Raw genomic sequence first — 26,832 nt, 5'->3', positions numbered from 1 at the left:
CAGCTCTAGATGGTCAGGGATGGGCTGCAGAGGTGCTAAACACCATACGAGAGGATTTGTTAGCGGCAAGACGACTGGCTAGGAGCGAAGCTCAAGCAGATGCACTAGGGCGAAGGCTTATCTGCGTTCTTGGCAACTTCAACCAAACAACATCTCTTCAGGCAAGGTCTTGTAACTCAGCCAGCCGCTACTGATCAGCAATCCATGTAGTTTAGCCGCCTCCTCATAGAAGAAAAGGCTCGTGTAACGACAAAATAGCCGACAGCCGACAAATCGGGCCACGTGCGAGCAGGCCGATCACCGCCCTGGCCGATACGATAGCGATAACCACACTGCAAGGAAACAAGCCTAAGCATAAAACCCGAAGGATCATGCCTGCGGCGTCTTCTACGGCGCCTACCGGGACCGCGTCTGCTGCTTCATCGACGACTCCCGGCCGTTTCCCGGACCCATCGTCGTCGTCGCGAGCCAGACCGACACCTTCTGCCTCAGGCGCCAAACAACCCTGTCGGAGACGTGCTGATTCAACCACACCACTCTTGGCGAAGCACCTTTGCGACGACGACGCCGACGACATGGTCGATAAAGATGGCGAAGTTACGGCCTCGGCTTCTGAGGCCGGAGAGTGGCAAGATGGAGAGAGCAATCTTGATTCCGCCCTGGCCAAGAGAGTGTTGAGGAAAATCGACATGCGCTTGATTCCACTCTTGTTCGTCACTTACAACCTGAACTTCATGGACAAAACAATCCTCTCCAGCGCATCCGTATTCGGCTTGAAAGATTCCACGGTAAGTGGCCTTGAATGGCAATCTCGAGCTCTGGACGCTGACTGTTGGTAGAATCTCCACGGCACGCAGTATAGCTGGGTATCCTCGGTACGTCTGCACTTGCCCTGCAGCGGTTTCCGCGGCTGATGGTGTTGCAGGTTTTTTATTTTGGCTACCTCTTTTGGTCGTATCCGACCTCTATCCTCATTCAGCGTCTTCCTGTCGGGAAGTATGTGGCCATCAACACCTTCTTCTGGGGAGTAGTGGTAGCCCTTACCGCCGCCTGCACAAACTACGGAGGCCTGATCGCCGTCCGCTTCCTTCTCGGCGTAGCAGAGGCCACCATCTCCCCGGCCTTCCTCTACATCACCTCGTCATGGTTTACCAGAGCTGAGATCCCCACGCGCGTCGGCATCTGGTTCGCTGGCAACTCACTGGGCGGCGTGTTCGCCAGCTTCATCGCCTACGGAATCGGCCACATCTCGCACTCAATCCAGCCATGGCAATGGCTCTTCATCGTCCTCGGAGTTGCCACCTTCGTCTGGGGCGTGCCGCTGTTCTTCCTGCTACCGGACTCCATCTCCTCGGCCACCTTCCTCACCGCCGAAGAGAAGCGCTGCGCGGAGCAGCGCGTCGCCGTAGCCGGCACAGGCAAAGCCAAGCACACCTGGCAACCGTCGCAGCTGCGCGAGTGCCTCCTCGACCCCAAAACCTACTTCTTCTTCGCCATCTCGCTGCTGACGCAAATCCCCAACGGCGGGACGCAAAACTTCGGCAACCTCGTGCTCAAAGGCTTCGGCTTCACGTCGCTCCAGACGACGCTCGTCACGCTGCCGTCCTCGTTCATCGCCTTCTTCACCATCATGGGCACCGGCCGCCTCGCCGGCCGCTTCGCCAACATCGCCACCTTCCTGATCGTCGCCGTCGTGCTGTGCCCCGTCGCGGGGTCCGCCATCATCTACGCCACCGCCGTGCCGCGCGGCGTCAAGCTGTTCGGCTACTACCTGCTGTCGACCGGCCCCGGCGCCGTGCCGCTCGCCATGAGCTTGGTCGGCGTCAACTACAAGGGCAGCACGAAGAAGATGAGCATGACGGCCATTCTCTTCTGCGCGTACTGCGCCGGTAACATTGCCGGCCCACAGTTCTTCGTGGAAAGCGAGGCTCCGCATTATCCGACGGCGTTCAGGGCGATTATGATTTGCTACGCGTTGGTGGTGGGCGTGGCGATGGGGTTGAGGACGTATTTGATTTGGGAAAATAAAAGGAGAGACCAGAAGGAAGGGGTGGTGAGCGGCGATGGAGGGGCCGGGGAGGTGGTGGATGTGGAAGGGGAGAGTGAGGAGCTGACGGATTGGTCGACCAAGGGATTCAGGTACAGGATGTGAGGATCAAGACCGGTAAACTCGAACGGAGTCGCGGGTTGTGTACTTGTAATTTTAAGTCGAGAGCTTTCTCCGGATGGATTCCGGGCTTCTGGACATTTGAGGAGCAAAAGGCGGCACCTTTCCACGAGAAGGCCCAAGGCCATAGGAATTGCAGAGTCGCATCCAAACCTCAGCAAAGCTCAAGGCTCACGTCAGCTAAGGACCACTTAAAGCTATGCTGAAAGCGGCAGCCTGGTCATTGGATGTGTCGCAGCCTCGCCGCTACAACCAATGGCCAAGGTACGTATCACACAACGAGCCTGTCAGACGGTCCACAATTCCTGTGCGACGCCGCGTCACCGGGAAACGAGCCTAGCAAGGTTATACAACAGCTCCCGACCGCGCCTTGCTCAAAAAGCCAAGCTGGTTGAATGCGGTGTGGCTTGATGAGAAACGCGGGGTTTGACTTGGCACTCTACCGCCGGTTGGCGCCCTCGTCTTCCACTCTCTCCCAAGCCAGTGCTCGTGGCTTTGATTCCGTTCTTATGGGGCTTACAGGTTCTAGAATTCCCTCATTTTGAACCATCTCTGTTTCTGTCCTGAGGTTGGCTATTGAGATATTCATCTACCGGGTGTCCAACTGACAATACATTCCTGCCAGCGCCAGCGCCAATCCCTTTCAGCCAACTGCAATCGTTTCCGCCTAGTACTGTTACACAACATACCCTCGTAGTCGGATGACCTATCATAGCGCCCGGGTCCCAGAGCTGTCAATGACTTGTCGTATCAACGACGGACTGGACGCTGTGGCCTCACTTATTCCTTCATCACGAATGCTGAAAAACAAATGCTACCCGAAATAGCAATGCATGTTTCCAGCCATCCCTTCTTGGCTGCCACCCCAGTCCCTCCCCAGGTTGCCATGCACCCTTTCCGCAGGGTCACATGCAACATCATGCCGCCTTGGCCAGCTCTTGCTGCAAGCTCCGTTGCGCCGTGCTCCCAATTAGCGGATAAATGTCAAAGCAACGGAAAATAAAATCATGCCGAAGAACTACATGCAGGATCTGATCTATGCACCTCCGGCGAAAGGTGTTTCCTGGGAGTTTGTGTGAGCCACTGAGCGAGTGAGTTGGAGCTGGTTTGCTTCTATCTTTGGACAAGATAGATTTCAGAAGAGCATCTCTGGGCTTCTCCATCGATCTCACTCTGCGTAGCTACGCGGCTGAATCACTACCGCAACCATGGTTATCGCATCCCACGCCGATGGGGCGGCGGACCCTATCCTCCAGCGCATGGCCGACGAGGATAAGATGCCCTGGTACAAGAAGCCGAATATGCGCAAGCTCTACTTTCTGCTGTTTCCGACGTGCATGGGTGTCGAGATGACGTCTGGCTTCGACTCGCAGATGATCAACGCTGTACAGCTGGTCGATCCGTGGAAAGAATGTCAGTTCTACTTCCCCACAGACCCTTGGTCCCGTACCTTTGCTGACAAGGCCCCCAGACTTCAACTACCCGACAGGCTCATTGAAGGGAATCATTGCAGCTATCTACTCCCTTGGCGCCATCTGTGCTCTTCCATTCATCCCCCTCGTCAACGACCGCTACGGGCGCCGCTGGTGCATCTTCTTTGGCTCTAGTATTATGATTGTTGGTGCATTTTTGCAAGGCTTCTCCAACGGCGGTACGTGGACTTCCTCGTTGCGCTCGCTGACCCCTTCCAACTTCTGACGACGAACCTCCTGCAGTGGGGATGTATCTTGTAGCGCGCTTCCTCCTCGGCGTCGGCATCCCGTTCTGTATCGTCGCGGCCTCATCACTGATGGGCGAGCTGGGCTACCCCAAGGAGCGGCCGATCCTCACGTCCATGTTCAACGCCTGTTGGTTCGTCGGCTCCATCCTCGCGGCCGGCATCACGTTCGGCACGCAGCAGGTGCCGTCGGACTGGGCGTGGCGGATCCCGTCGCTGCTGCAAGCCGTGCCATCCGCCTTGCAAGTCAGCTGCATCTTCCTCATCCCGGAGTCGCCGCGCTTCCTCATCAGCCGCGACCGGCACGAGGAGGCGCTGGCCATCCTGGTCAAGTACCACGCCGAGGGCGACGCCCGCTCCGAGTTCGCGCACGCCGAGATGGCCGAGATCCAAGCCACGCTCAAGATCGAGCTCGAGCACAGCAAGCAGTCCTGGCTGGACCTGGCGCGCACGGCGGGCATGCGCAAGCGGGTGCTCATCTGCTCGCTGCTGGGCCTCTTCACGCAGTGGAGCGGCAACACGCTCATCAGCTACTACCTGGACGACCTGCTCACGCTCATGGGCTTCCGCGACCCGCAGTTCAAGGGCAAGCTCAACGTGGGGCTCACGTGCTGGCAGTTCGTCAACGGCATGGCCGCCGCCGTCGTCGTCAAGCGCTTCCGCCGCCGCGCCATGTACATGGCGTGCACGCTGTCCCTGCTCTGCGTCTACGTCGGCTGGACCGTCTCCATGGAGCGCTTCCTCAGCACCTCGTCCGTCGGCGCCGCCCGCCTGACCATCTTCTTCATCTTCCTCTACTCGCCCGCGTACAACATCGGCTACAACGCCCTGACCTACACCTACCTCGTCGAGTTGTTCCCCTACGCGCAGCGCGCCAGCGGTCTGTCTGTGTTCCAGTTCTGGGGCCGGGGCGCTGGCTTCTTCACGACCTTTGTGAATCCCATCGGGTTGGAGGAGATCAAGTGGAGGTGGTTGTTGGTGTATTGCTGTTGGATAGCATTCGAAATCGTGGTTGTGTACGTCTTGTTTCCTGAAACCAGTGGGAGGACACTGGAGGAGCTGGCGTTCTGTAAGTCTCCAACTACCCCCCGTTTGTCTCAAGTTGCCTTGATGCTGACAGGCTGCAGTGTTCGAGGACAAGCAACTCGCAGACGAAACAACCGCAGCAGTGGAAAAGCAAATCCATCACGAGGACATGCCAACGAAAGACGGGAAGATCAACCACGTCGAGACGGCTCGAGCGGCCTGAAAGTGGAAGAAGATGGACGTCACTGTTTCACCGTGGATGTTTGCAGAGTCTTCGCGTTGAATGTAGTAGCCCTGCGGCGGGGAAATGGTATCTTGATATGAACAAACCCACGCTTTTAGTCGAAAGTGATCTTTTTGCCCTGGAACTGCACGTTTACGAGCTTCGCCTTCTCCTTGGCCAGCTTCGCAGCCTCCCAACTGGGATGAAGTTTGCCACCGTCATCCCTGTGATTCTTCTTCTTGCCCAACTCCACCAAGTTTGCATCCGAAGCCTGAGGGCCACGGCCGCCAGAACTGAAGCCTCCCTTGTCTCTTCCGAACTTGCCCTTCTTCCCCCTGCCACCCGCACCGTCGACCGCGCCGCGCTTCGCATCCCATCCGGCATTCCTGTCTTTCTTTTGCTTTTCGTTCTGCTTGGCCAAGTGCTTTGCGCCCTTGCCAAACTTCTTCTCCCACAGCTGCTGTCTGGCACGCTGGCCACGCCGGTTCTTCTTCTGGGGCGCGATTTGCTCATCCAGATCCTCAGCCTCGGAATCCGACCCGCTGATGTAACCAACAGCCGAAAGCGAAGGGAGGAAGGTGGACTTATTCGCCACGACCGGCGCTTTCTCTTTCTCTTTCTCTTTCGACTTCGCCTTCGCATCCGGTTCCGGAGACTCGTCCTCTTCCTCGTCCGAAAAAGTCGGTTCGGACGACGCCGACGGCGACGCCTCGCGCGACGACGGAGGCGTGAAGGACAAGTCACGGACGGGCTGGTAAGGCCCCTTCTGTAGCCTAACCTCCACGCCTTCTTCCTCCGACTCCTCGTCCGAAGACGCCGCTATGCGGTCAGAGAAACCCGCAAACTCCTCGCTGTCCCACTCCCCCTCCCCCTCTGCCGCACTGGCTTCCGACTCGTCGTCGTCGTCGTCTGCAGACTCGACCTCCTCCTCAACCTTCGCCGCCGCCGCCGCCGCCTTCTTCCCCCTCCCAGCCTTCTCCTCCCCCTCCCCCCTCCCCTTCTTCATCTCCTTCTTCCGCAGCGATCCCCCATCATCCAGCCCCAAAATGGCCCTCACATCCCTCACCACCTCCGCCATCGCCTCCTTCGTCGGCCCCGCATTAAACAACCTCGCCTGCACATTCATCGCCTCCTTCCCCATCCCCCCCGCCTGCCGCGCCGCCGCCGCCGCCTCCTCCCCACCCTCCTTCCCCCCCTCCTCCACCTTCTTCTTCATCACCCCCGCCCCCTCGGCCCCCTCCACCACCACCACCCACGGCGGCAACGCCCCGTGCTCCCTCACGCTCTTGATCCGCAACAACGTCTTGTACAGGTGCCTCTCCGCGAGCTTCGCGTAGTCGATGCGCTTCAGCGCCTCGATCTCGCCGTCGATCCGCTTTATTGCCACGGCGGCGGCGTCGTCATTGCCGTCGCCTTCGTTCTTACTGTTGTTCTTATCCGTCGCGGCCTTGCGCCGGCGCGACAGCTTCTGGCGCTCGAAGCCGCGCGCGACCTTGAGCGCCTTGGTGAGCTGTTTCTTGGCTTGCTCGAGGCGCGGGGGCAGCTGCTTGCGTTGTTTGGCTGTTGATGGGGAGGAGGAGGAGGTGGTGGTGGTGGTGGCGTTCTTCTTATTCTTTTTCGTCGTCCTCGTCGCGGTTTGGTGGTGGGCTGAGTCGGAGCCGGAGCCGGAGCCGGAGGAGGAGGAGTTGAGGTTCGAGGCCGAGGGCTCGTCGCTGCGCTTTCGTTTGGGCATTGCTGGGTGAGGTTGCCGCACGGATATATCTAGGGGTGAGGTGGGCAGGCGAGAGGTCGATGTGTCGCTTCAAAAAGCCTGAGGGACCGTGGTGTGGGGCGGCGGAAGAGGTAAACGAACTTTTGCTGGGTGGAGGAAGAAGATGTTGGAGCTTTTGCGCGCGGGAAAGTTTTGGGAAACCCGAGTCAGACGCCTAGTCGGGGTCCGGGCTAGCGAGTCAGTCAGTCACCTGCAGGCGTGTGATGATGCGGCTGCCACTTGATCATTTCTGAGCATCGGGTGGATGAATCTTTTGGAGAAAAGATAGAGTGTAAGATGCCCAAAGTATGTGGTTCTCCTATATTGAATCCCTGATAATCTACAAATCCACCTTGCCGCCCTATTTGCTCTCATGCGGCACCGAAACCCCTGCTATTCTCTAACGCAATTGCCAGCTTCTTCTCCAGCTTCTCCTTCCCGTCGTACTCCGGCAAGAGCAGTCGTCCGAAACAGGTACTGCTGGTCGGTAGCCCCTCGCCATCAGGCCCGTTCCTTTGCACCCAGAAGACCACGCTTTCGACTCCAGCTACGGGCACGCGATCGCTCGCCGTCACGAACTCCAGAAGTTTCCGCTTCTGTTCCTGGCTCATCGCGTGCACAACCTCCCAGAACGTGCGCACGAAGGGATGTTGTGCGTCGAAGCCGCCGTCGTAGCGGGCCACGCGTTCGAGGGCGTGCGTGTCGATTTCGGTGCTTCCTTCGACAATGTGTTGCAGGAGCGAGGGGCGAAGCAATTGCAGGTGATCTTCCGGGATGCACCTGTGGAAACCACGGGCGAAAGCCTCATACTGAGGGCGAATGGACTTGTCGGTAAGCCAAGCAACGTAGTCGCACACGAACCTCTCTCGGTTGGCATTCGTCACGAGCGGTGCTTCGGTGCCTGGTGGCCAGTTGACTATGGGAGTTGGATTCGAGGTAGAGGGGGTAACGTCGAGCTCGGAGTCGTCAAGCATGGTGTACGGCGAGGGCACATCGAACTCAGATTTCACCGCATCCATGTTGATGTTGACGATGAGACCACGTGCTTCAAAGCTGAACTCGTAGCCGCGGCTGAGGATGTCACCAACGTCGTCTTCGCAGCTCAGGAGGAATTGAAAGCTCTTGACAAGATCGGGCCATCCTTCGCTGATATGATGAGGCCGAACTGTCTTGCCGATGAGCTTTAGGTAAAGCGCCCCGGGAAGAGTGACAGGCAGGGTGATCCCGTTGTATATGGCGATTGAGAAGAGCAGACCAATGAGCTCGAACCTTGACAATGGCTCCAAGGAAAATGGCTGGAACCATGTAACATGTGTCACAGGATCAACTGTGAACATGCCTTTGATTTCCAAGTTAGTGTCGTGGCCTGCGCGCGGTGAAGGTGCGCACTTACCGTTGTCGGGATTGAACGCTTCAGCAAGAGCAACCCGGAAGAATTCTTGCGCTACACCTCCTTGGTCAACACCCTGCTCGCCCTCCAGTTTCCCCACTCGTACTTTGAGTGGTAGTAGAAGCTGGCGTTTCTCCAGCCCCCATAGTTGGTCGAATGTGTCTTCCAATACGTGACTGCGTCGTACATCCAAGGACAAATATCTATTAGATGCGGTTCCGTAGTGTTGATCAAGATAGTTCCGCCACTGATCACTTAAGAAATGCCGGCTGAACCTATCCTGAAGGTGGTAGTTGTTCCCAGCAGTGGTATAGTGTTTTGACATGACGGAGAAGTTGAGAGCGCGGAAGTATTGGACTATAAGCCCACTCGGAAAGAAAAAAGGAAAGTATAGGATGTGGAGATAGTTTGGATCGTTCTTGCGGCCCAGGTAGCTGTTGATGAGTTCCGTCGTATCCAGCTTGTATTTGAAATATGCGAGCTCGTACATGTGGCGGTGGATGTTGAGATTCGAATAGTCGTAAAGGTCGCTAAGTATTTCGGCAGCTGCTCCAGTCGCATCCCAACGTTTGAGTTCGTGCTGCCCGGTCCAGTTTTTCATGACGATGGTCTTCAACCATTCCACAAATGTACCGGCAATCGTCCAGTTCGACCAAGTATCCATCACTCTTTCCTCATCCCATTTGGCTCGGAATAGCCCCACACGCCGGTACCTTTCGCAGTCGACCAAATGCTTACAGACGATGGTCATTGCCCACTCGGACTTTTTGGGTGGCTCCGTGGACGTCTTTTTCAACATCTCGAAGAAGCATCGCCGAGCACCTATAGCTCTGACCAGGCGAGTGGCAAGGCGAAGCGCCGGCTCGTACTCCAGCTGATCCGTGATCATGAGCCACATTGGCGTATACGGCACGGTGGTTTGGTTATCAGCTAGATTTGGAGTGTCGTTGGGAGATATCCACCCAAATGGCCGCAGACCTCGCACAAACTTCCACGCGTTGGGCTTCCCTCTGGTCACGAGAGAAGTCAATGCGTGTATGCAGACCATGATGATGTGGGCGGCTTCTTCATCGGATACATAGTCTGACTGGCCGTGGTTTCGTCCCTTTGGCATATCATCTGGAGCATGCCTCTTCGTCCTTGACGATTTTCTGATCTTGAGCTCAGGGGGCGGCGTGAATAGGCATTCCAAGCTATACCACAAGCTGTCATAGATAAGAGATCCGTTAATGGACTGCCAAGACCTGAACGCGTGCTCCATTTCCCACGCATCCAGATGCGCGAGAGGCGTGGGGCGACGCGTCCATGCTGTGGTCTTTTCACGGAAAGACTTGAGAAGAATATGTGGATTGCTGAGGCACCGGAAGAGGCACTCGTCAACGATGCGCCAGCTTTTCTTTGCCCCGGAATTCAGTAATGAGCTTGTCGGTTCGATGATGGCATCTCTCGTTCGCGTGTCGGGAATGGATCCATCCGACATGGCAATCCGCTTCAGATCCTCCATGATGGCGCAAGTCAAATGAGTTGTGGCAAAGACTGTTTTGCTTGACTGAGACCGTGGCTTTGAAAGCGAATCGGCTCCTAAGGGGACCCGGACTTTGCGTGTAGATGGCTTGGTCGATGAGTCCCGTTGCTTCCGCGCTGCGCGAGGTGTCGATTTGACTGCCTTGTCGGAACCAGCGAAGGGACTACCGTCTAGTGTGATGTCACTGGGCGGTGTCAAGAGTGCATTCTCTTTTCCACTGTCTGAATCGCCATCTATCGACTGTGTTGCAGATGCGGTCAGACTATCTCGGCCCGGCTCAGGTAGCGTTCCGGTTGCATGAACAACGGCGCTTCCATTGGCGGCTTTCGATTCATGCTTGACCGCCGCGTCGCCATTGGTCGTTGGCGGCGGGCCGACAGCAAGTCTTTCTAAGTGGCTTTCAAGTGCAGGCACAGGGTCGACTGTCCTGGACTCCGGCTCAGCTTCCGGCAAGTCTTTCCTGACCTCATCCAATGGAGTGCTCCCTGCTGCATCTTTGATCTCGCTTTGTTCTTCCGAAGAGTGAGAGACCCTGAGCGTTCGCGAAACTCGGGTGTTGAATAAGTTCTGCGACAATGATCGCGAGTCGACCTTGAAGCGCACGGGATCCTTGGCTTCGATGCCGAACTCGGCGGTGTTCGTGAGGCGGAAGGTCGAGTGTGTTGGCTTGCATAGTCCGCTGGCTGGGTCGTCCTGGCTGGCGAGATGATATGCCAATGCTCGTGCAGTAAGAGGGGACGGGCGGCGGACGGGCTTGTCCGTAGCGCGCTTGACGCAGCTGAAGCAGGTGGGCGTGGTGCAGTCGGCGTTGTCGCATCCGTAGCGGATCTGCACCATGTATCTACACGACATCAGCAGACGGCGTGACAGGTGGAGCTAAAAGCACGCACCGGCGGACCAGATACTCAAAGCTGGTCATGCGCGCTCGGAGGGCGCCGGCCATGCTATCCCCCTCTGCGTCTACGGCTGCGCTGTTTTCGAGAACGCGCGCCCAGGCATCTCTCAACTTCGGGGTAGGCTGCGGTGGATGGGCCATGGCGGTGGAGGGAGCAGCCCCTCGTGTGTCGCTCGTCATCTCATCGGGTCAGGACGCAGGGGACGCAGGGGACGCAGGGCAGACGTGCTGTGGCCGGAGCGTTGGATGGCAGCGGCGTGGACGATGCGGGCGAAGGCGGAGGTGGAGGCTGGCGTCGGGCGGATGTTACAGAGGTCACAAAGCACGCAGCAGGCGAGGCGAGATGCGGCATGTCGGGGGGCTAGGCGAGGGCGGGCGGCGGAGGCGTGAGGCTGCTAGCAGTCCATGGCAGACTGCGGCGTGCTGTTGATGGCCAGAGAGGCTGAAGGTCGAGCCCCGAGTCCACGGATGCACGCGCTGAGGCACAAGATGGAGGCGCTGTGTCAGCAGGCGGGCAATCGGCATACCCTGCATGAGCCTAGACGTCATTCGCACCCGCTGCCAAACGTCAGCCCTACCGTCCGTCGAAATTCCTCGCGCCGTGCGCCGTGCGTTGGTAAGCCGATCCAAGAACCACTTGCCACAAGCCCGCCCGCCGGTCCCTTCTTTACAACCTCGCCCGCTGCTGTTGCACCACACAGCCTCCCCTCCCGGCCCGCCATCCTTCCCCGCCTGTCCTTCTCCTCGAGGCCCGAGCTAGCGCTGCTGCCAATCTCCCGCCAACCGATTGAGACCCACTGCCACCGAGCGGCCCCGACGCAAGCCGTTATCTTCACCACCAACTTTTCCTTGCTGCACCACAACGCCTCGAGAACTGCCCAGCCGGCTCCAAGCACCATGGCGACCCAAGCTTCGCACCCCTTCACCTGCAACACCTGCCAGGTGGCGTTCCGCGCCAGCGAGCTGCAGCGCGCCCACATGCAGACCGACTGGCAGTGAGTCCATTCCCACCTGTTCAAGCCGAGGCGAACGGCGGCAATGATGCTAAGAAGTCTTGTCCAAACCTAGTCGCTACAACCTGAAGCGTCGTGTCGCCTCTCTCCCTCCGCTCTCTTCCGAGATCTTCGCCGAAAAGGTCCTCGCGAACAAGGCTTCGGCCGCCGCCACCGCTGCGCGAGCCCAGTTCGAAAAAGCCTGCGACGCTTGCCAGAAGTCGTACTTCAGCGAAAACGCTTACAACAACCACTTGAACAGCCAGAAGCACAAGCAGAATGTTCTGGCGAGGCAGAAGGCGGCGCGTTCCGGCGCCAAGGAGGACGATGCCACTTCGGTCATGAGCTCGACTTTCTCGCTCGGAGAGCCCATCGAGACCGCATCGACTGGCGCCGCCGATAAGGAGGCGGAAGCCGAGTTTTCCAGGGTTGTTGATGGCATGGAGAAGGCTACTTTGGAAGATGGAGACCCTATTTCGCGCCGGCCCACCCGCCCCCACCACTCCGAGGCAAACTCTGAGCAAGGAGACGTTCAGTCGAGAGCTGCCTCTACCGCGGATTCGGCCAAGGGCGAAGTGCCTGACCAGATCCTCGACTGCCTTTTCTGCAACTATCGCTCCCCCTCTCGCGATCTGAACATCTCCCACATGCAGCGCTTCCACAGTCTCTTCATTCCTGAGCCCGACTACTTGGTTGATTTGGATGGACTCCTCAAGCATTTGTGGAGGAAGGTTCATGAGTACTACCAGTGCTTGTACTGCAACAAACTGGTGTATACCGCAGCGGGCATCCAGACGCACATGCGTGATACGGGCCACTGCAAGATCGCCTACGATTCCGAGGACGAGATGCTCGAGCTCGGCGAGTTTTATGACTTCACGCGCACATACTCCGACGACGGCGAGGGCTCCGACACCGAAGGCGAAGGCGACGGCCAGGATGACGGCTGGGAAACCGATTCCAGCGTGTCGGACGTTCCCACCGACGAGATCACTTCGGTTCCCATTGACGACCGCTCGGAACTCTACGCCAAGCTCGGTCAGCACAAGCACCACTCGCACACCGACCCGCGCCCGCACAAGGCCGCCGATGGCTATCACGCCCACACCCACACCGCTCCCCGCGCCGTGTACCGCGACGAGTACGAGCTCCACCTGCCTACCGGCCGTACCGCCGGTCACCGTTCTCTACGCACCTACTACCGCCAGAACCTCCGCAACTACCCCTCTGCTACCGAGCGCGCCGAGCAGCTCGCCATCGAGGAGGCACAGGCCTTGCGCCGTGGCGGCTCCGACGACGAGGACGACGGTGGCGTCGAGCTCGACGCTGGCGAACGCGGCCGTGGCGATGATCGCGGTCGTGGCAGGCAGGTGATCACTCGCGCGAACGGCGGATCGGGTATGATCGGGGTCAGCGATATCAAGAAGAGGGAGGTCCGCGTGGCAGAGAAGAGAGGAGCGAAGCGCGCGCAGCGCGACCAAGCGAAGGGGGAATGGATCAAGAACAAGAAGGGCAACAACCAGAAGCACTTCAGGGTCAGTTTCTCCTACAATAACGTCAAACGTCACGTGAACGTGAATGCTAACATCCGACCAGGACCCTCTTCTGCAGTGATCGCGCTCGGGAGTGCTTCCACTTTCATTCGGCGTCTGTCTTTTTCACGGAGTGCTTGGACGATTTTCATTTTGCACATCATGCATCGGGTGAATTGCCTTTATTCTTGTGCATAAGAAGGGCCCGGGGGTTTTCTGACTCTTGGTAAGGTATGGAAGATGGCGGGAATACTTGTTATAGCCGCTACAGCGTAAAACAAAATAGAGGAACGAAAAATTTCTGGTACGAGCTTCTACTTCAACGCATTTCCCGTAATATCTTGCGGTGAGATCATTTGCGTAAGGGTTTTGGGTGGAGCGTCACAATAGTTTCAAAGTGATCATGTACACGAGAAACAAGCCGGCAAAGCTGTAGCTGCCTATACTGCCTTCTCTAAGGGGGAGCGGAGTACTATGGAAACCGCAGAGATGCTAGATCTCGAGGAGTTTGATTTGTAAGCTCTCAACGCTCACACCGGGGCGACTTCATCAATTCGATACCGCGGAGCTACCTTGACTAGAGACAGTGGCCTGGGCCTCCCTCTCGCTTTGGTATTGACTATCCCACATCTCTACCTATGCCTGTACCTTACAAAGTATCTCTATTCGTCTCGCAAGACTGTATGGTGTTGTTTCGTTCATGCCATTCCCTCACTCCCCTCACCAAATACTGTGAACTAGAACATGCGCAATATAGGTTCGCCTTCGACACTGCTATCATTGGGCTTGCTCAACTTTTCCTATCTGTTCCACCCAGCTACGCTCATCTCTAATATGTCATACCCCTCGCTCTTACTCACCATCTCGCGCTTGATCATCTATTTGAAACCCAGCCGAGATTTGACATGATGCAAATGGGCAACTTTGGAAGAACATGGACAGTGAGTGCACTATCTTCTCCACCATGTCACAACAAGATGACGAACAGTAAATTGCCATATGCACATGAACAATCAACGGGCTAGCTCCGTTCGAAAAAAAGAACCCGTCGTCACTCTATCACGACCTCATCCAACATGACATCACATATATACAAACATATATACACATACATACAACCCACTCAAAGCTTCCCCCAAACCGCCGCCAACTGATCCACCTCATCCCCGGCCCGGCCCGCAAACCCAACCAACCCAAACCCGCTCGGCGCCTCATACGTGACGCAATCGCTCGTCTCCGTGCCGGCCGCGACCGTCCTCCCACTCGTCGTGCTCGCCTGCGCGTAAAAGATGCGCGTATGGTTCTCATACTTATCCTGGCACAGCTTCAGGCCGTTGACGCTCTCACCGCTCTCCAGCACCAGCGACTGCGGGGTGCCGCCGGCGCCGCCGTGGGCGAGGGCGGTGCCGTCGGTGAGGTTGAGGGCGATGCTGTCGAGGCGGTTGGCGCCGGCGAGGGTGAGGGTGGCGCCGGCGGGGGGAGGCGCGGCGGGCAGGGCGCCGCCGGTGGCGGCGTCGTTGAACCACGTGCCGTGGGGCCCGCCCCAGTAGCCCGACTGGCGGAGCGAGGCGTCGGCGACGGACCAGTCGAGGGAGACGAGGATGGGGTTGTGGTCGGAGAGGATGGAGCCGTTGGCTTGGAGGAAGTCGGGGGAGGCGTAGGAGAAGTCGGTGGCGGAGAGGGAGAGGAGGCGCGAGCCGCGGTAGAAGAGCTTGTCGACCGTCTCGCAGGCGTCCGTGGTCGAGGGGTTGGCGCAGAGGAGTTCTTCCGAGGGCGGGGTGCCCGCGTGCTCGAGCTCGACCCAGGCGTCGGTGAGGCCGTTTTGGGTGGTGAAGAGGGCGATGTTGTCGGCCACGCGCGTGTAGCGCGAGTTGGTGTCGCCGAAGACGAGGACGGCGTTGCCGGCAGAGTAGGCGTCGATGTGGTCGGCGACTTGCTTGACGTTGGCCGTGCGGGCGGCTTCGTCGTCGTCTTCGATGCTGTGGGTGGAGGCCATGTTAGTTGTTGTATCGAAGTGGGTGCATGGAGAAGAAATGCACATACCCAGCATCCGTGTGCAAGTTGTAGACGTCAATCCAAACACCTTCATCGACCTTGGCGCGCATGAAGGTGAAGCCCTTGGGAGTCAGGCAATCGGCGCCAGAGGCACTGGAGCATGTAGCCCACTTGATGCGTTCGAAATCTATCCAGTCGAAGTTGGACAGGGTGTTCAAGCCGGAGCCGAAGGGAACACCGCCGCTGGTTGCGGTCCGGTAGGGGTGGGTGTCGTACTCGTACAGAGTTGCGTGGTAGTTGAAGTCTTCCTGGACGTGGATGATGTCGTAGCCCAACTCGGAAAACTTGGTGCCAATGGAGGCCGTGTTTGTCGTCTTGTCGCCGGGCACATCATTGCCCTGCAGGATTGCGGGGAGGCCGGCGACATTCATGGCGAGAGCGGTCAACGAGCCGCTGGTGGCAGCCATTGCAGCCGGAATGGCGGCCGAGGCCACGAGAGCGATTGATCGGGCGGGGGCCATTGCGATGCTGGAGATGGTGGAGCTGGTGGAAAGGAGCGACTGGTGGTGTTTCGGGTTCCGGCGGCCATGGTCCTTATATCCTGGATGCCAATGTTTGTAGGCGAGCTTCCAGCATGCGTCCGATGGTGCCTGCCTATTTTAGGACAAGTTTGGGGAGAGTTGGCTCGCCAAGGCTGGGTTTGGTCGTGTTGCGGCCATTGGGATCTCCATGTGTCCCCGTCTCGCCGGGAATGCCGGTAGAATCAGGCGCTGATTGTCAGGGGTGGCGGCAGGTTGACGACGTCGAGCCAATGGCAAGCGAGGCGTGTTGCGCGAATCGCGGCCAAACGACCTCGTTATGCGCAGCCGACTCACCCAATGCCGCGAAAAGGCAGGCGTAACTGCATGTGGGTAGTCGACGTACTATGCTCGGGCAGCAGCTCCGACTACGGATGCGAACTATCATGACACGGTAAGCGAGGGAAACATGGTGGGATGCTGGACAGCCTGGAAGGGATAGGGGCGGCGTGGTCTGGACGACGACGCGTGTTCGACAATGCGACAATGCGATGCTGCAGGGCGGGCCGACGCGTGCGAGGGACGGGAGCCGCGGAGCCGTCGAAAAAAAGAGCGGGCCACCGGGCCTGCCTGGCGCTGGGGTCGGAGCAATCGCAACGCCCAGCATGACGAACAAGCTATGTAACCACCATGCCCAGCCAATCGTCACCGCTTGCGCCAAAACGCTCGCTGCGAAATGAGAGGCGCAGGCGCATGGCGTCGCAGCATGCCGGCCGCTAACTGCATGCTGTGTAGCCGCGCTCTGGACCGCTGGCTAGGTCTGGAAGGAGCAACGCCGCAGTTGACACCTGCCCACGTGACCGGCAGCCGGCAAATCACAGCACCACAAACAGTGACATGGCGTCATCTGCCACCGTCCGAAGCCAAGCTCAAGCAAGCTTCCTGCCAAGTTTTGCGGAGGACCTGCACTACCACCTGCCAGCCTGTTTTTTTTATTTTCCCTTGCCCCCTTTGTTTATCTATACAAAGGGCGCCATCCCAGCTACCTTGCAGGTTGCCAGCCCTCTTGCCTTCCCCACGCGTCGCTGTCGCACGCGCCCCCCGTGCCGCTTCCCTTGCTTTGAGCTGCTGCTTAAAGCTCTCACGCAGCACTCTCGTCCCACAGCTTCTCGCTCCACAAACATGCCGTTCTTCAAACGCCAACGCCCGTCAACTACTTCCGATGACCACGCCACCACCAGCACGGCGCCAGTCTCCCACAATGGCCACCACGATCACCACGATCACCACGCTGGAAAGCACGCTTGGTCCACTGATGGCTCGTTAAACAAGAGGCCTTCGTTCGGCCAGTGGTTGAAGATGACTTGGTATGTCCATGGTCTCAGCCGCTTCAAGCATCATCTAACCTATTTCAGGCCTGACATCCTCACCATGGTCTGCATGGGTGCTATCGGTCTCGGTGTCTACGAGGCGCATCCTGCTCCTTCCCGATCGTTCCCTGTCTACTTTGAGAATGGCGAGATTGTATACCCTCAGTTTGCCTATCCGCTGCGCCATGAGGTCGTCCCCATCTGGGCCGCCGCCCTTCTCGCCGTCCTGGTACCCATTGCCGTCTTCCTCATCATGCAGATCCGCATCCGCAGCTTTTGGGACCTCAACAATGCCACCATCGGCCTGCTTTACTCCGTCATCACCGCCGCCGTCTTCCAAGTCGTGAGTGTAGACCATTTCACACTGATGAAGTGCGAGCGAATTGCTAACCGCGCGCCTCGACAGTTCCTCAAATGGCTAATCGGCGGCCTCCGCCCTCACTTCCTCGACGTCTGCAAGCCCGCCGTCCCGCTCAACGGGCTCAACACGGGCAACGGCCTGCGCAACATCATGTACGACCGCAGCATCTGCACGGGCGACCCGGACGAGATCGACGACAGCCTCGAGTCCTTCCCCTCGGGCCACACGACGGCCGCCTTCGGCGGCTTCGTCTACCTCTCGCTCTACCTCAACGCCAAGCTCAAGGTGGCCGCAAACTACCACCCGGCCATGTGGAAGCTCATCGCCACCATGGCTCCCTTGCTTGGCGCCACCCTCATCGGCGGCGCCCTGACCATCGACGAGTACCACAACTGGTACGACATCATCGCCGGCGCCGTCATCGGCACCATGATGTCCTTTGTGAGCTACCGCATGGGTAAGACGGTTCCCCCCTAGCCCCATTCCCTCCTCACTGATAAACAACACACCCCCACTAACATAAAAAAAAGTCTACGCATCCACCTGGGACTTCCGCTTCAACCACATCCCCCTCCGCCGCGAAGTCCCCTTCACCTACGGCGGGGGCCCCTCCTCCGACCTCTTCGCCGGCTTCCACGACACCATGTGGACGCGCCAGGTGGGCTGGGGCGCGCCCGAAGCCTGGTCGAGCTACGGCGGCGCCCCCTTTGACGCCAGCGCCGTCGGCGGCCTCGGTGGCGGCGCCTCTGGTCTGACGGGCGCTGGCAACATGCACAATGGCCACGGTCACGGCCACGGCCACGGTCACGGATACCCTACCGGCAGTACGGCGACGAGGCACAGCGTCGATAGGAGGCCCGTCCCGCCGTCCAAGGATAGGTCGGAAGGCGCGGCGCCGGAGCACATGGTATGATGGACGGAGGCGGGCTTTGGACCAGATGCCAGATGTTGTCTCACATTGTCTACTCTCCTCCCTGGTTCCTCTGATATTTGTCACCCCATCCGATATCGAAATGGGAGACCAGAAAAGGAAGCGAGGATGGGATAGATGATGTTGTGTAAGAACACTGCAGCGACGACTGTTATAGCGAAAGAATGATTACGGTTAACCTTCTAATGAAATGGGGCGGGGAGGGAAATGGGTGGGGAGGAGGATATGATGAATTAATGGGTGATTGAAAGAAGCGGAGGTAATAAGGACGAGAGCAAGGAGCAAGATGGGGGATTCCTGTAGTTGGTAGCATGAGGTAGATAGCGTCTCCCTCCTCCCCTTCCTAGAATAATCAAACGAAAGTGGGCAGACCTCATTCACATCCCTACTGAGCAAGAGCACACCTCATTATTCACGATACTGATATTCATCGAAGTGAAAAATGACATGTCAACCAAAGGCTCGTGCGTTCTGCGTAAGTGCTCGCTCTGCCAAACCAAAACTACACGAACTGTGGGTATCAAGCGCTGAAGAACGGAAGCGAGTTCATCAACAACCTCCCCCATGCAAAATTAGTAGATGGAAAGGAAAGAGGGCGAAAAGTCCACGATTGGAAAAAAGCAAGGAAGAGAGAAACTCCCCCAACCCGTGAGCAATTGACCCCGACACAAGAAGCAATCCAGAGCCGCTTGTGATTGAAAATAGCCTTGCGGAAAACCCGACACCCCAGAAAAAAAAACCCTGACCCCGACCTTTCCGAGGAGAACAAGCCAAAATGAAATAGCAAAGTAAAATAAGAGATCTCCTTCGTTTTCATCGTCCATCACTCGTTTTCATCCCTGGTCATCCTTTCGTTTGTTTGTCCGTAACGTCGCGGCATTAATCTCGAGACCGACCATTGCATCCCTCGCCGACTGAGCCGTTCGAGGCGCAAGCGCTCATGAGTCGGCTGCGGCGGGCTGGACGGTGGCGGTCACCGAGGATTTTCTTGGGGAAAATCCGCTTCGAATGTAACCGGAAACATCTTGGTTGTGTGAAATCAACTCCTCGTTGAGCTGACCCAGTTGACGAACCTGTTCACGGATACCTGCCATCTTCACGAATACCTCCAGTTAGCCACTATCTCACAGGGTGAAAGCTGACCAATAAGCCGTCGAAGGCTTGGTCTTTTGATTACGCACCTGGCCGCTGGTCGACTTGTCGTTACCAGACTCATCTCTGTCCACCTCGACAGAGGTCTTGTATTGTGGGGGAGCGCCGCCGTTCTGGCGGTAGGTGGAAATCTCCGTCTCAAGCTCAATCAGGCGCTGCTTGTAAGCTTCGCACTCGCGGATGAGCTCAGCAACACGAGGGCTTTCGCGGGTTCCGGCGACCTCAACTTGGAGCTTGTCGATCTCGGCGTTGAGACGATCAATCTCAGTCTCAGCGCGCTTGATCTCGGAGAACTGGTCGTTGATCTCGGCCTTGGCGACATCGAGCAGGTCAGTGAGCTTGCGGACCGTGGTTTCCTTGGTCTTCTCCATCTCAGCCTTGACCTGCTCTACGCGAGAGGCGGCTTCCACTTCAAGCTTGGACCTCTCCTCCTTAAGAGCATCCTCGAGCGCTTGTTTGTAGAGCTTGTCAGTCTCGTTGTGCTCCTTCTTGACGCGAGCAATTTCTGCCTCGAGCGACTGCCTCATGTTGTCCGAATCATCATGAAGCTTCTGCTCGATGGCAGCCTTCTCTTGTTCGAAAATCTGCTCAAGCGTCTGCTCCATCGAGGAACGTTCCTTGGCATGTTCCGACCAGAGCTTTTCAAGCAGTTGGTCATGCTCAGCGCGGCTAGAATCATGCCGTTAGCCCTCAGTTACAAACTTTCCATGGAAAAACTTACTTCTGTTCGACCTCCGTCTTAAGCTGCTCGAGCTCAGTCATCTTCTGCTTGAGCATCGCCTCCTTCGCATTCAAATCATGCTCGAGTCTCTCGTTCGCATCAGTCAGCTGCTGGTTGAGGGTCTTGAGCCTGACGATTTCGTTCTCCAGCTCGACACGGACACGACCAAGTTCATGCTCGAGCTCGCGCTTCATCTTCTCCAGACCGGAGGCGTGGTGGCCATCGCGCTCTTCGTGAGCCTCGTCAAGAGCCCTCAAGGTTTGCATGAGGCCATCGACCTGGCGAGACTTCTCTTCAAGTTCCATGGTCTTCTCATCAAGCTCGTGCTTCATTGCCTTGTAGTCATCAACCTTCGGCATGGCATCGTCAATGGACTGGCGACGAGCGGCAAGCTCTTGGTTCATGCGTGACATTTCAGCGTCCTTCTCTGCAATCTTGTCGGCCATGCGGTACTCGGCGTCAGCAATCTTGTCCTGAAGAGACTTGACAACCTTGGCGTGCTCCTTGTCAATGACCTTGAGCCTGTCGTGAGACTCGTTGAGTTGGCGCTCAGCCTCGTCAAGGGCACCCTGGAGCTCCTCGACTTCCTCGTGGAGCCTGTCGATCTCCTCGTGAAGCTCGGGGATGTGGCGTCCGTCTTCCTCGTTGGCTTGGCGGGCGGCGAAGAGCTGCTTCTCAATGACCTCCTTCTCCTCGGCAAGGCCGGTGATGCGGCTTTCGAGCTTCTTGGTGCGGTCCTCGAACTCCTGGCGGACCTCGAAGACATCGGGACCCTTGACAGCAGATTCAAGCTCAAGGTGCAAGTTGTCGACGGTTTGACGCAGAGTCTCGATCTCCTGGTCACGGTTTTGCAGGGTCTGGGCGCCTTCGTCAAGCTGGCCGTTGTAGACACGCACAAGCTCCTGGACTTGCTCCTCGTACTCCTTCTGGACGGCCTTGGCGGCGCTCTGGTGGAAGTCGATGGTAGCAAGAGCGTTCTGGGTCTCGGCCTTCTTGACCTCCAGCTCCTGGGCAACAGACTCGATCCTGCTGCAGAGCTCGGTGATCTGGTTCGCCTTCGCATCCAGCTCGCTGGTGAGACCATCGACCTCGTCGGCACGCTGCTGCTCAAGCTCCTTGACCCGGTTCTGAAGGTTCGCCATGATGTCGTCGTGGCCAATTTCACCCTGGTGTTCGTTGCTTATTTGATCGCGCAGCTCCTTAACAGTCTCCCTGGCGTCCTGAAGAGCTTCGTCCTTGACGTCGGTCTCATCCTCAACGTGAGCCTTCTCGGCCATGAGCTCGGCGATCTCATCGGTCAAGCTGTGCAGGCTCTGCTTTCTAGTGCTAATGCGAGCGGATGAAGCAATCTTCTGGAGACCAACAACGTACTCGTCCTGGAGCTTCTCGACGACCTCGGCGTGCTCCTGAGTAGACCTCTGGAGACGCTGGAGGATGAATTCGTAGTCATCACGACTCTTCTCAATAGCAATAGCGTGAGTCTGGGCAGCATCCTGGGCACGGGCAACCATCTCTGCCTTTTCATCCTCAAGCTCGGCGCACTCTATCCTAAGCCTCTCAACCTCGGCCACGAGATCGGAGCTCTTGTCCGAGGTGTTCTGCTGCAGGCTGATGACCTTTTCTTGGAGGGCGGCGATGGTAGACTGCATCGAGGTTTTGTCATCCTCGAGCTCCTGGATGCGTTGAGTGAGATCTTCAGTGTCCTCGTTGACACCGCGAGAGCCATCAGCCTGCTCCTGTTGGACGGAGGAGATCTTGTCCTGCAAAGCAGTGATGACGGCATCCTTGGAAGCCTGCTCCTGCTCAAGGTCGGCGATCTGCTTCTTGAGGCTCTCGGTCTCACCAGTGGCAGCAGCCTCGGTCTCTGTGCGCTCCGACTCGAGAGTACGGATCTTGTCTTGGAGAGACTCGATGGCCGACTGCAGAGAAGCCTTGCCACTGTCGTACTCGACGCTCTGCCTCTTGAGAGAGTTGGAGCTGTCCTCAACAAGGCGAGCCTTCTCGGCAGCATCCTTCTCAAGCTCAGCGATCTTCTCTTGGAGTTGAGCAGTGATAGACTGCATAGCCTCCTTCTCAGACTCGATGGCGCCGCGCTTCTCTTGCAGCTCCACAAGCTGGGCTTGAAGAGTTTCTTGCTCACGCTCGAGTCTGCCCGTCATCTCCTGCTCAATCTCTGCAACCTTGGCTTGGTGAGCAGCAGCTTCCTCGGCAGCCTTGAGACCGTTAAGCTCAAGCTCCTCGATGCGCTTTCTGAGGCGCTCCTCGGACTCAGAGGAGGCATTGGCGTTTTCGTTCTTCAGCTCCTCGTAAGCGGCGCGCTGGGCCTCCATTCGGCGGTTGGCATCGGCAGTCTCCTCCTCCAGCTCCTGGAGCTTGTCGTGGAAAGCCTTGCTCTCAGCCTTGGCGTGCTCCAAGTCCTCGATGGCCTTCTGGCGAACCTCGTCCATGGTGTTGTCCAGCTCGACGGTGCGCATTTTAGATTGCTCATACTCCTTCTGCAGCTCTTCGAACTGCTGAGCCTTCTCGGCCATGCTGTCCTGGGCAGCCTTGACGGTCTCCTGGAAAGCATCGAGCTGGGTAGTGAGGCTCTCATTATCCTCCCGGGCCTTGACAAGAGCCGCCTGAGCCTCATTGTAGTCATCGAGGAGCTTTTGGGCACGCTCGCCGGCCTCACGCTCGATGGTGGCGATCTTCTCTTGGTAGCTAGCGACCTCAGTCTTCTCCTTCGCAAGATCTTCCGAAAGCCTCATAGCCTCGGCTTCAGCGGCAGCAACCTTTTCGGCAGCTTCCTTCTTGACTTGCTCAATGATCTCATCAAGTTCAGACTGAGACTTGAGAGCGCCACGCTCCTCACCAAGCTTCTCGAGATCCTCGTGCAGCTTAAGCTTCTCAGCCTCGGCGGCGGCAAGGCTTTCAGCAGCCTCCTTCTTCACTTGCTCGAGAAGCTCGTCGATTTCTGCCTGAGACTTGAGGGTCCCGCGCTCCTCCTCGTGCTTCTTGATGTCATCCTGGTGTTTTTGGATTTCCTCCTGGAGCCTCTTGGCTTCGGCTTCGACGGCAGCAACTTTCTCGTCGGCGTCCTTCTTGGCCTGCTCGAGGAGTTCGTCGAGTTCAGATTGAGACTTGAGGGAACCACGCTCTTCCTCGTGCTTCTTGAGGTTTTCTTCAAGCATGCTGAGCTTCTCGGAATGGTTCTTCTCAGCGGTGACGAGCTTCTCCTCAATGGCAACGATGGCAGCAGCAGCAGTCTCCTGCTCGCCCCTCAGTGTGGCGGCGTGCTTTTCGGTCGCCTCAGTGGCCTCGATCTTAAGGTCGGAAATCTGCTTCTCCAAGGACTCGATCGTAGTGGTGAGAGCTTCCCGTTCATCGTGCAGCTGCTTCTGGTACTTCTCCATTTCGGATTTGAGAGCAGAAACCTCTTCACCAGAACCGTCCTTAGCAGATGATACCAAGGTCTCGAGCTCGACAATCTTATCAGCGGCGGACTTCCTTTCGGCTTCGAGCAGTTCCTTGAGACTGTTGACCTCTTCGTTGGGGCCATCCTTGGCAGAGGAAAGAAGAGCCTCCAGCTCGATGATCTTGTCGGCGGCAGTCTTCCTCTCAGTGCCCAATTCGTCCTTGAGACGACTGGCTTCTTCGGTGAATTCGGCCTTGGCCGAAGAAAGCTGACTCTCAAGCTCAGTGATCTTGTCAGCAGCAGCCTGCCTCTCCATCTCGAGCTCCTGCTTGAGGCGAGAGACCTCCTCGCCCGAGCCGTCCTTAGCGGACGAGAGTTGGGCCTCGAGTTCTTCGATCTTGTCCGCAGCCGCTTTCCTCTCTGCCTCGAGTTCAGTCTTAACACGGCTCACTTCCTCACTGGTGCTCTCCTTGGAGGTCGCAAGTTCGGACTCGAGTTGGCTGATTTTGTCGGCGGCAGCGTTTCTCTCGGCTGCAAGCTGCTCGCTGAGCGACTTGACTTCGTCGCCAGAGTTATCTTTCGCGGCTGACAGGTCCAACTCGAGTTGAGAGATCTTCTCAGAAGTCGTTTTCTTCTCTGTCTCCAGTTCGCTGGTGAGACGGGCAACCTCGTCGTTGGCGTTGTTCTTTACGGTAGCTAACTCGGACTCAAGTTGGGAGATCTTCTCAGTCGATTCCTTCATCTCTTCCTGAATCTCCTTGAGGCGGTTGACCTGGTCATCGGAGCTACCGCTGGCAGCCTTGAGATCCTGCTCGAGCTGCTCAACGCGCTCATCCGCAAGCTTCTTTTGAGACTCAAGGGCTTCCTGAAGGTTCTTGACATTGAAGAGCTCCTGTTCAAGCTGCTTCAGTTGCTCGGTGGAAGAAGTCCTCAAGGCCTCAAGTGCCTCTTCGAGGTGCTTGGTCTTCTCAATTGCGAGACGTTTCTCTTCTTCAACCGTTTTCTCGCGCTCTTCAAGCTCGAGGGAGGCGCGTTCAAGTTCTTTCTGCAGCTCCTCGAGGGTGTTGCTGAGGTCTTCGTTCTCCTCGTTGACTTTGGAGGTCTCGTCCTTGGAGAGCTCGAGACGCTGCTTGACGTCCTCAAGCTCAACAGCCTTGACCTTGAGTTCCTCGTTCCGGCGGCGGATATCTTCTGTCTGAGTCTCCCAGTTGGAGTTGGCGGATTCAAGAGCAGAGCTGTGGTCTTCTCGCGCGCGTTCCAAATCTTGCAGAGCTTCTGATGCCTTGACATCGGCCGCCTCCTTGTCAGCCTGAAGCTCTTCCATACTAGCCTCGAGCTCTTGAATTCTAGACTCGAGGGCCTTCCGTTGCTCAAACTCCCGGGTGAGATCATGCATGATCTCACCGGCGTCGCGAGAAGCACGGGGCGATCTTACAAGATCATCGGCAGCGGGACCGTCCACTGGTGCCGGCGTCTCGACTTCTCTGACTGGCTCCGCATCGGCGACTGAGGGAGCTGACTCTTCCTCGTCCTCGGCGGCCTTGGGAGCTGGGCTGAAAGTGAAAATGTCAGTCCGGTTCTGGCTGGGTGATTGGTATTTCGAATAACTTACCTCTCGGGATCTTCTGCGGACTGGGGTGCGGCAGCAGCCTTCTTCGTATCGATCGATGCCCTGGTGGCTGACATTCTCGTACTCGGGCGACCAGAAGCTGCCGTGGGGGGTCTGCCGGTCGTTGTTGACGCACGCGGGGTTGTACTGGAGGTGGTGGAAGTTCTGGAAGGAACGGGAGGGCGCTTCGCCGGTGCCGCGGTAGTGCTCGATGTAGGAGCAGTACCTGTGCGGCGCGAAGAGGCAGCGGTGCCTGAGGTTGCAGACGAGCGAGCAGCTGAAGAAGCGGTGCCCGTCGTCGACAACCTCTTCGCCGCTACGCTAGACGGTCTCTTGTCATCGCTCGCAGGGGTCTCGGCGGTGGACCGCCTGGTGCTCGACGTGGTAGATGTGGCAGCGGGTCGCGTGGGAGGCTTGTTGAGGGTGCTGCTGGTCGAAGTGCGCGTGGCCGAGGAAGAGGTCGGCTTCGTGGCAGTCGAAGTGCGCGAAGTCGCAGGCGTCCGCGAGGTCGACGACGAGATGGTCGAGGTGGGTCGACGCGGGGGAGCAGAAGCGCCAGTCTTCGCGGCCGACGCAGCAGTGCCGGCGACAGAGGACGACTTCCGGTGGGAGGGAGCCGCCTCGGGCTTCTCAGTGTCCGCCATTGTGGATGTGGTGGAAGAGCGGTGGAGGAGCGGCTCTCTGCTCTGCTGAGACGGACGAGGTAGTAGTGAGCCCCGCGGCCGCTGGACGTGCGACGCTCGGAATCAATTACAAAAGGCTGCGGAGAAGAAAGAGACGAGAGGTGCAAGGAGAAGGGGAGGCGGCCGCAGAGAAGTTTGGGGGTCGGTGTGGGAACAGCGGCTGCTCTTGTGGGTTGTGCCTTCCACTCTTTCCAAAAAGACGCGCCGAGTGGTGTCGGCGCGGATGCCGGTCAAGCCCCTGACCGCAAGACGATCACAGCGCCCCTGTGAAGGGCGAATGAGGGGCACCTTCTGGAAGCTCGAACACGTCTGAAGACGGCATTGACTTACACCGCTCTCTGCAGCTTCAACAGAGCCATGGTGGAGCACCAATGATGCCATGGATGTCGTACCTCTAGCTCCGCGGCCGCGATCCTGCATGGTTGCGGCCGCTGCACACGAGCATTTGTCGCGGCCAAGCAGTTCCCCAGGCGTTTGAGGCCGCATGCGCAGCCGAACCTCCTGGCATGCTGTCCTTTTTCGATATTCACACGTTGCGCATCCAGACAGGCCGCCGGCGTGAATAATCAGATGCAGCCGCCTCTTGTAAGGATTTTCGCAGCTGTTTTCCGCGAAGGCGGCGCCACATCCCACAAGCTTTTGCTCCAGCGCGAACGGCTCACCCACCACAGCCCCTGTTCTGAGACGCTTCTCACTGCATATACAGCACGCAGCAGCCCGGCATGCCTCATCGAACCTTGCTCAACTGCGGACACTGGCCAGCAGCCTGTGTGAAGCCGCGACAGGCTGCCTGCTGGCTTGTCCAACGGGAAGATTCAGACGTTTCCACGGCGGCTGCTCAGCATGCTGGCCTCGAGAGGCTGCGCTCTGACCCCAAA

General features: G+C 57.8%; 8 protein-coding genes across 8 annotated transcripts; 4 read left to right on the top strand and 4 right to left on the bottom strand.

Moving 5' to 3' along the window:
* Nucleotides 1–575: 575 nt before the first annotated feature.
* Nucleotides 576–2,152, top strand: BKCO1_1000064 (allantoate permease; the record flags this gene model as incomplete). Its single annotated transcript, XM_020269420.1, has 3 exons — nucleotides 576–788; nucleotides 840–875; nucleotides 926–2,152. 3 exons carry the CDS (start codon nucleotides 576–578, stop codon nucleotides 2,150–2,152), a joined length of 1,476 nt encoding a protein of 491 aa, XP_020132846.1.
* A 1,223-nt stretch (nucleotides 2,153–3,375) lies between these two features.
* BKCO1_1000063 (mfs sugar transporter) lies at nucleotides 3,376–5,133 on the top strand (the record flags this gene model as incomplete). The annotated part of the gene is made up of 4 exons (XM_020269419.1): nucleotides 3,376–3,580; nucleotides 3,639–3,818; nucleotides 3,883–4,953; nucleotides 5,012–5,133. 4 exons carry the CDS (start codon nucleotides 3,376–3,378, stop codon nucleotides 5,131–5,133), a joined length of 1,578 nt encoding a protein of 525 aa, XP_020132845.1.
* A 115-nt stretch (nucleotides 5,134–5,248) lies between these two features.
* BKCO1_1000062 (cellular morphogenesis protein) lies at nucleotides 5,249–6,865 on the bottom strand (the record flags this gene model as incomplete). Its single annotated transcript, XM_020269418.1, has 1 exon — nucleotides 5,249–6,865. The coding sequence occupies one exon, from the start codon at nucleotides 6,863–6,865 to the stop codon at nucleotides 5,249–5,251; it is 1,617 nt and encodes a 538-aa protein (XP_020132844.1).
* Nucleotides 6,866–7,254: 389 nt separating this feature from the next.
* Nucleotides 7,255–10,834, bottom strand: BKCO1_1000061 (hect domain-containing protein; the record flags this gene model as incomplete). The annotated part of the gene is made up of 3 exons (XM_020269417.1): nucleotides 7,255–8,222; nucleotides 8,277–10,639; nucleotides 10,689–10,834. The coding sequence occupies 3 exons, from the start codon at nucleotides 10,832–10,834 to the stop codon at nucleotides 7,255–7,257; spliced, it is 3,477 nt and encodes a 1,158-aa protein (XP_020132843.1).
* A 756-nt stretch (nucleotides 10,835–11,590) lies between these two features.
* BKCO1_1000060 (c2h2 type zinc finger containing protein) lies at nucleotides 11,591–13,299 on the top strand (the record flags this gene model as incomplete). Its single annotated transcript, XM_020269416.1, has 3 exons — nucleotides 11,591–11,688; nucleotides 11,762–13,220; nucleotides 13,282–13,299. 3 exons carry the CDS (start codon nucleotides 11,591–11,593, stop codon nucleotides 13,297–13,299), a joined length of 1,575 nt encoding a protein of 524 aa, XP_020132842.1.
* A 1,041-nt stretch (nucleotides 13,300–14,340) lies between these two features.
* BKCO1_1000059 (endonuclease exonuclease phosphatase family protein) lies at nucleotides 14,341–15,733 on the bottom strand (the record flags this gene model as incomplete). The annotated part of the gene is made up of 2 exons (XM_020269414.1): nucleotides 14,341–15,196; nucleotides 15,261–15,733. The coding sequence occupies 2 exons, from the start codon at nucleotides 15,731–15,733 to the stop codon at nucleotides 14,341–14,343; spliced, it is 1,329 nt and encodes a 442-aa protein (XP_020132964.1).
* A 1,179-nt stretch (nucleotides 15,734–16,912) lies between these two features.
* Nucleotides 16,913–18,374, top strand: BKCO1_1000058 (acid phosphatase vanadium-dependent haloperoxidase; the record flags this gene model as incomplete). Its single annotated transcript, XM_020269413.1, has 4 exons — nucleotides 16,913–17,097; nucleotides 17,146–17,443; nucleotides 17,507–17,918; nucleotides 17,992–18,374. 4 exons carry the CDS (start codon nucleotides 16,913–16,915, stop codon nucleotides 18,372–18,374), a joined length of 1,278 nt encoding a protein of 425 aa, XP_020132965.1.
* Nucleotides 18,375–19,516: 1,142 nt separating this feature from the next.
* On the bottom strand, nucleotides 19,517–25,915 carry BKCO1_1000057 (zinc finger-domain-containing protein; the record flags this gene model as incomplete). The annotated part of the gene is made up of 3 exons (XM_020269412.1): nucleotides 19,517–20,213; nucleotides 20,266–25,215; nucleotides 25,275–25,915. The coding sequence occupies 3 exons, from the start codon at nucleotides 25,913–25,915 to the stop codon at nucleotides 19,517–19,519; spliced, it is 6,288 nt and encodes a 2,095-aa protein (XP_020132962.1).
* Nucleotides 25,916–26,832: the final 917 nt, after the last annotated feature.

Source organism: Diplodia corticola (assembly GCF_001883845.1).
Source record: "Diplodia corticola strain CBS 112549 chromosome Unknown scaffold10, whole genome shotgun sequence".
NCBI classification, from domain to species: Eukaryota; Fungi; Ascomycota; class Dothideomycetes; order Botryosphaeriales; family Botryosphaeriaceae; genus Diplodia; species Diplodia corticola.
The sequence above is the reverse complement of the archived record's forward strand: the minus strand, read 5'-3'. Positions and strand labels throughout refer to the sequence as shown.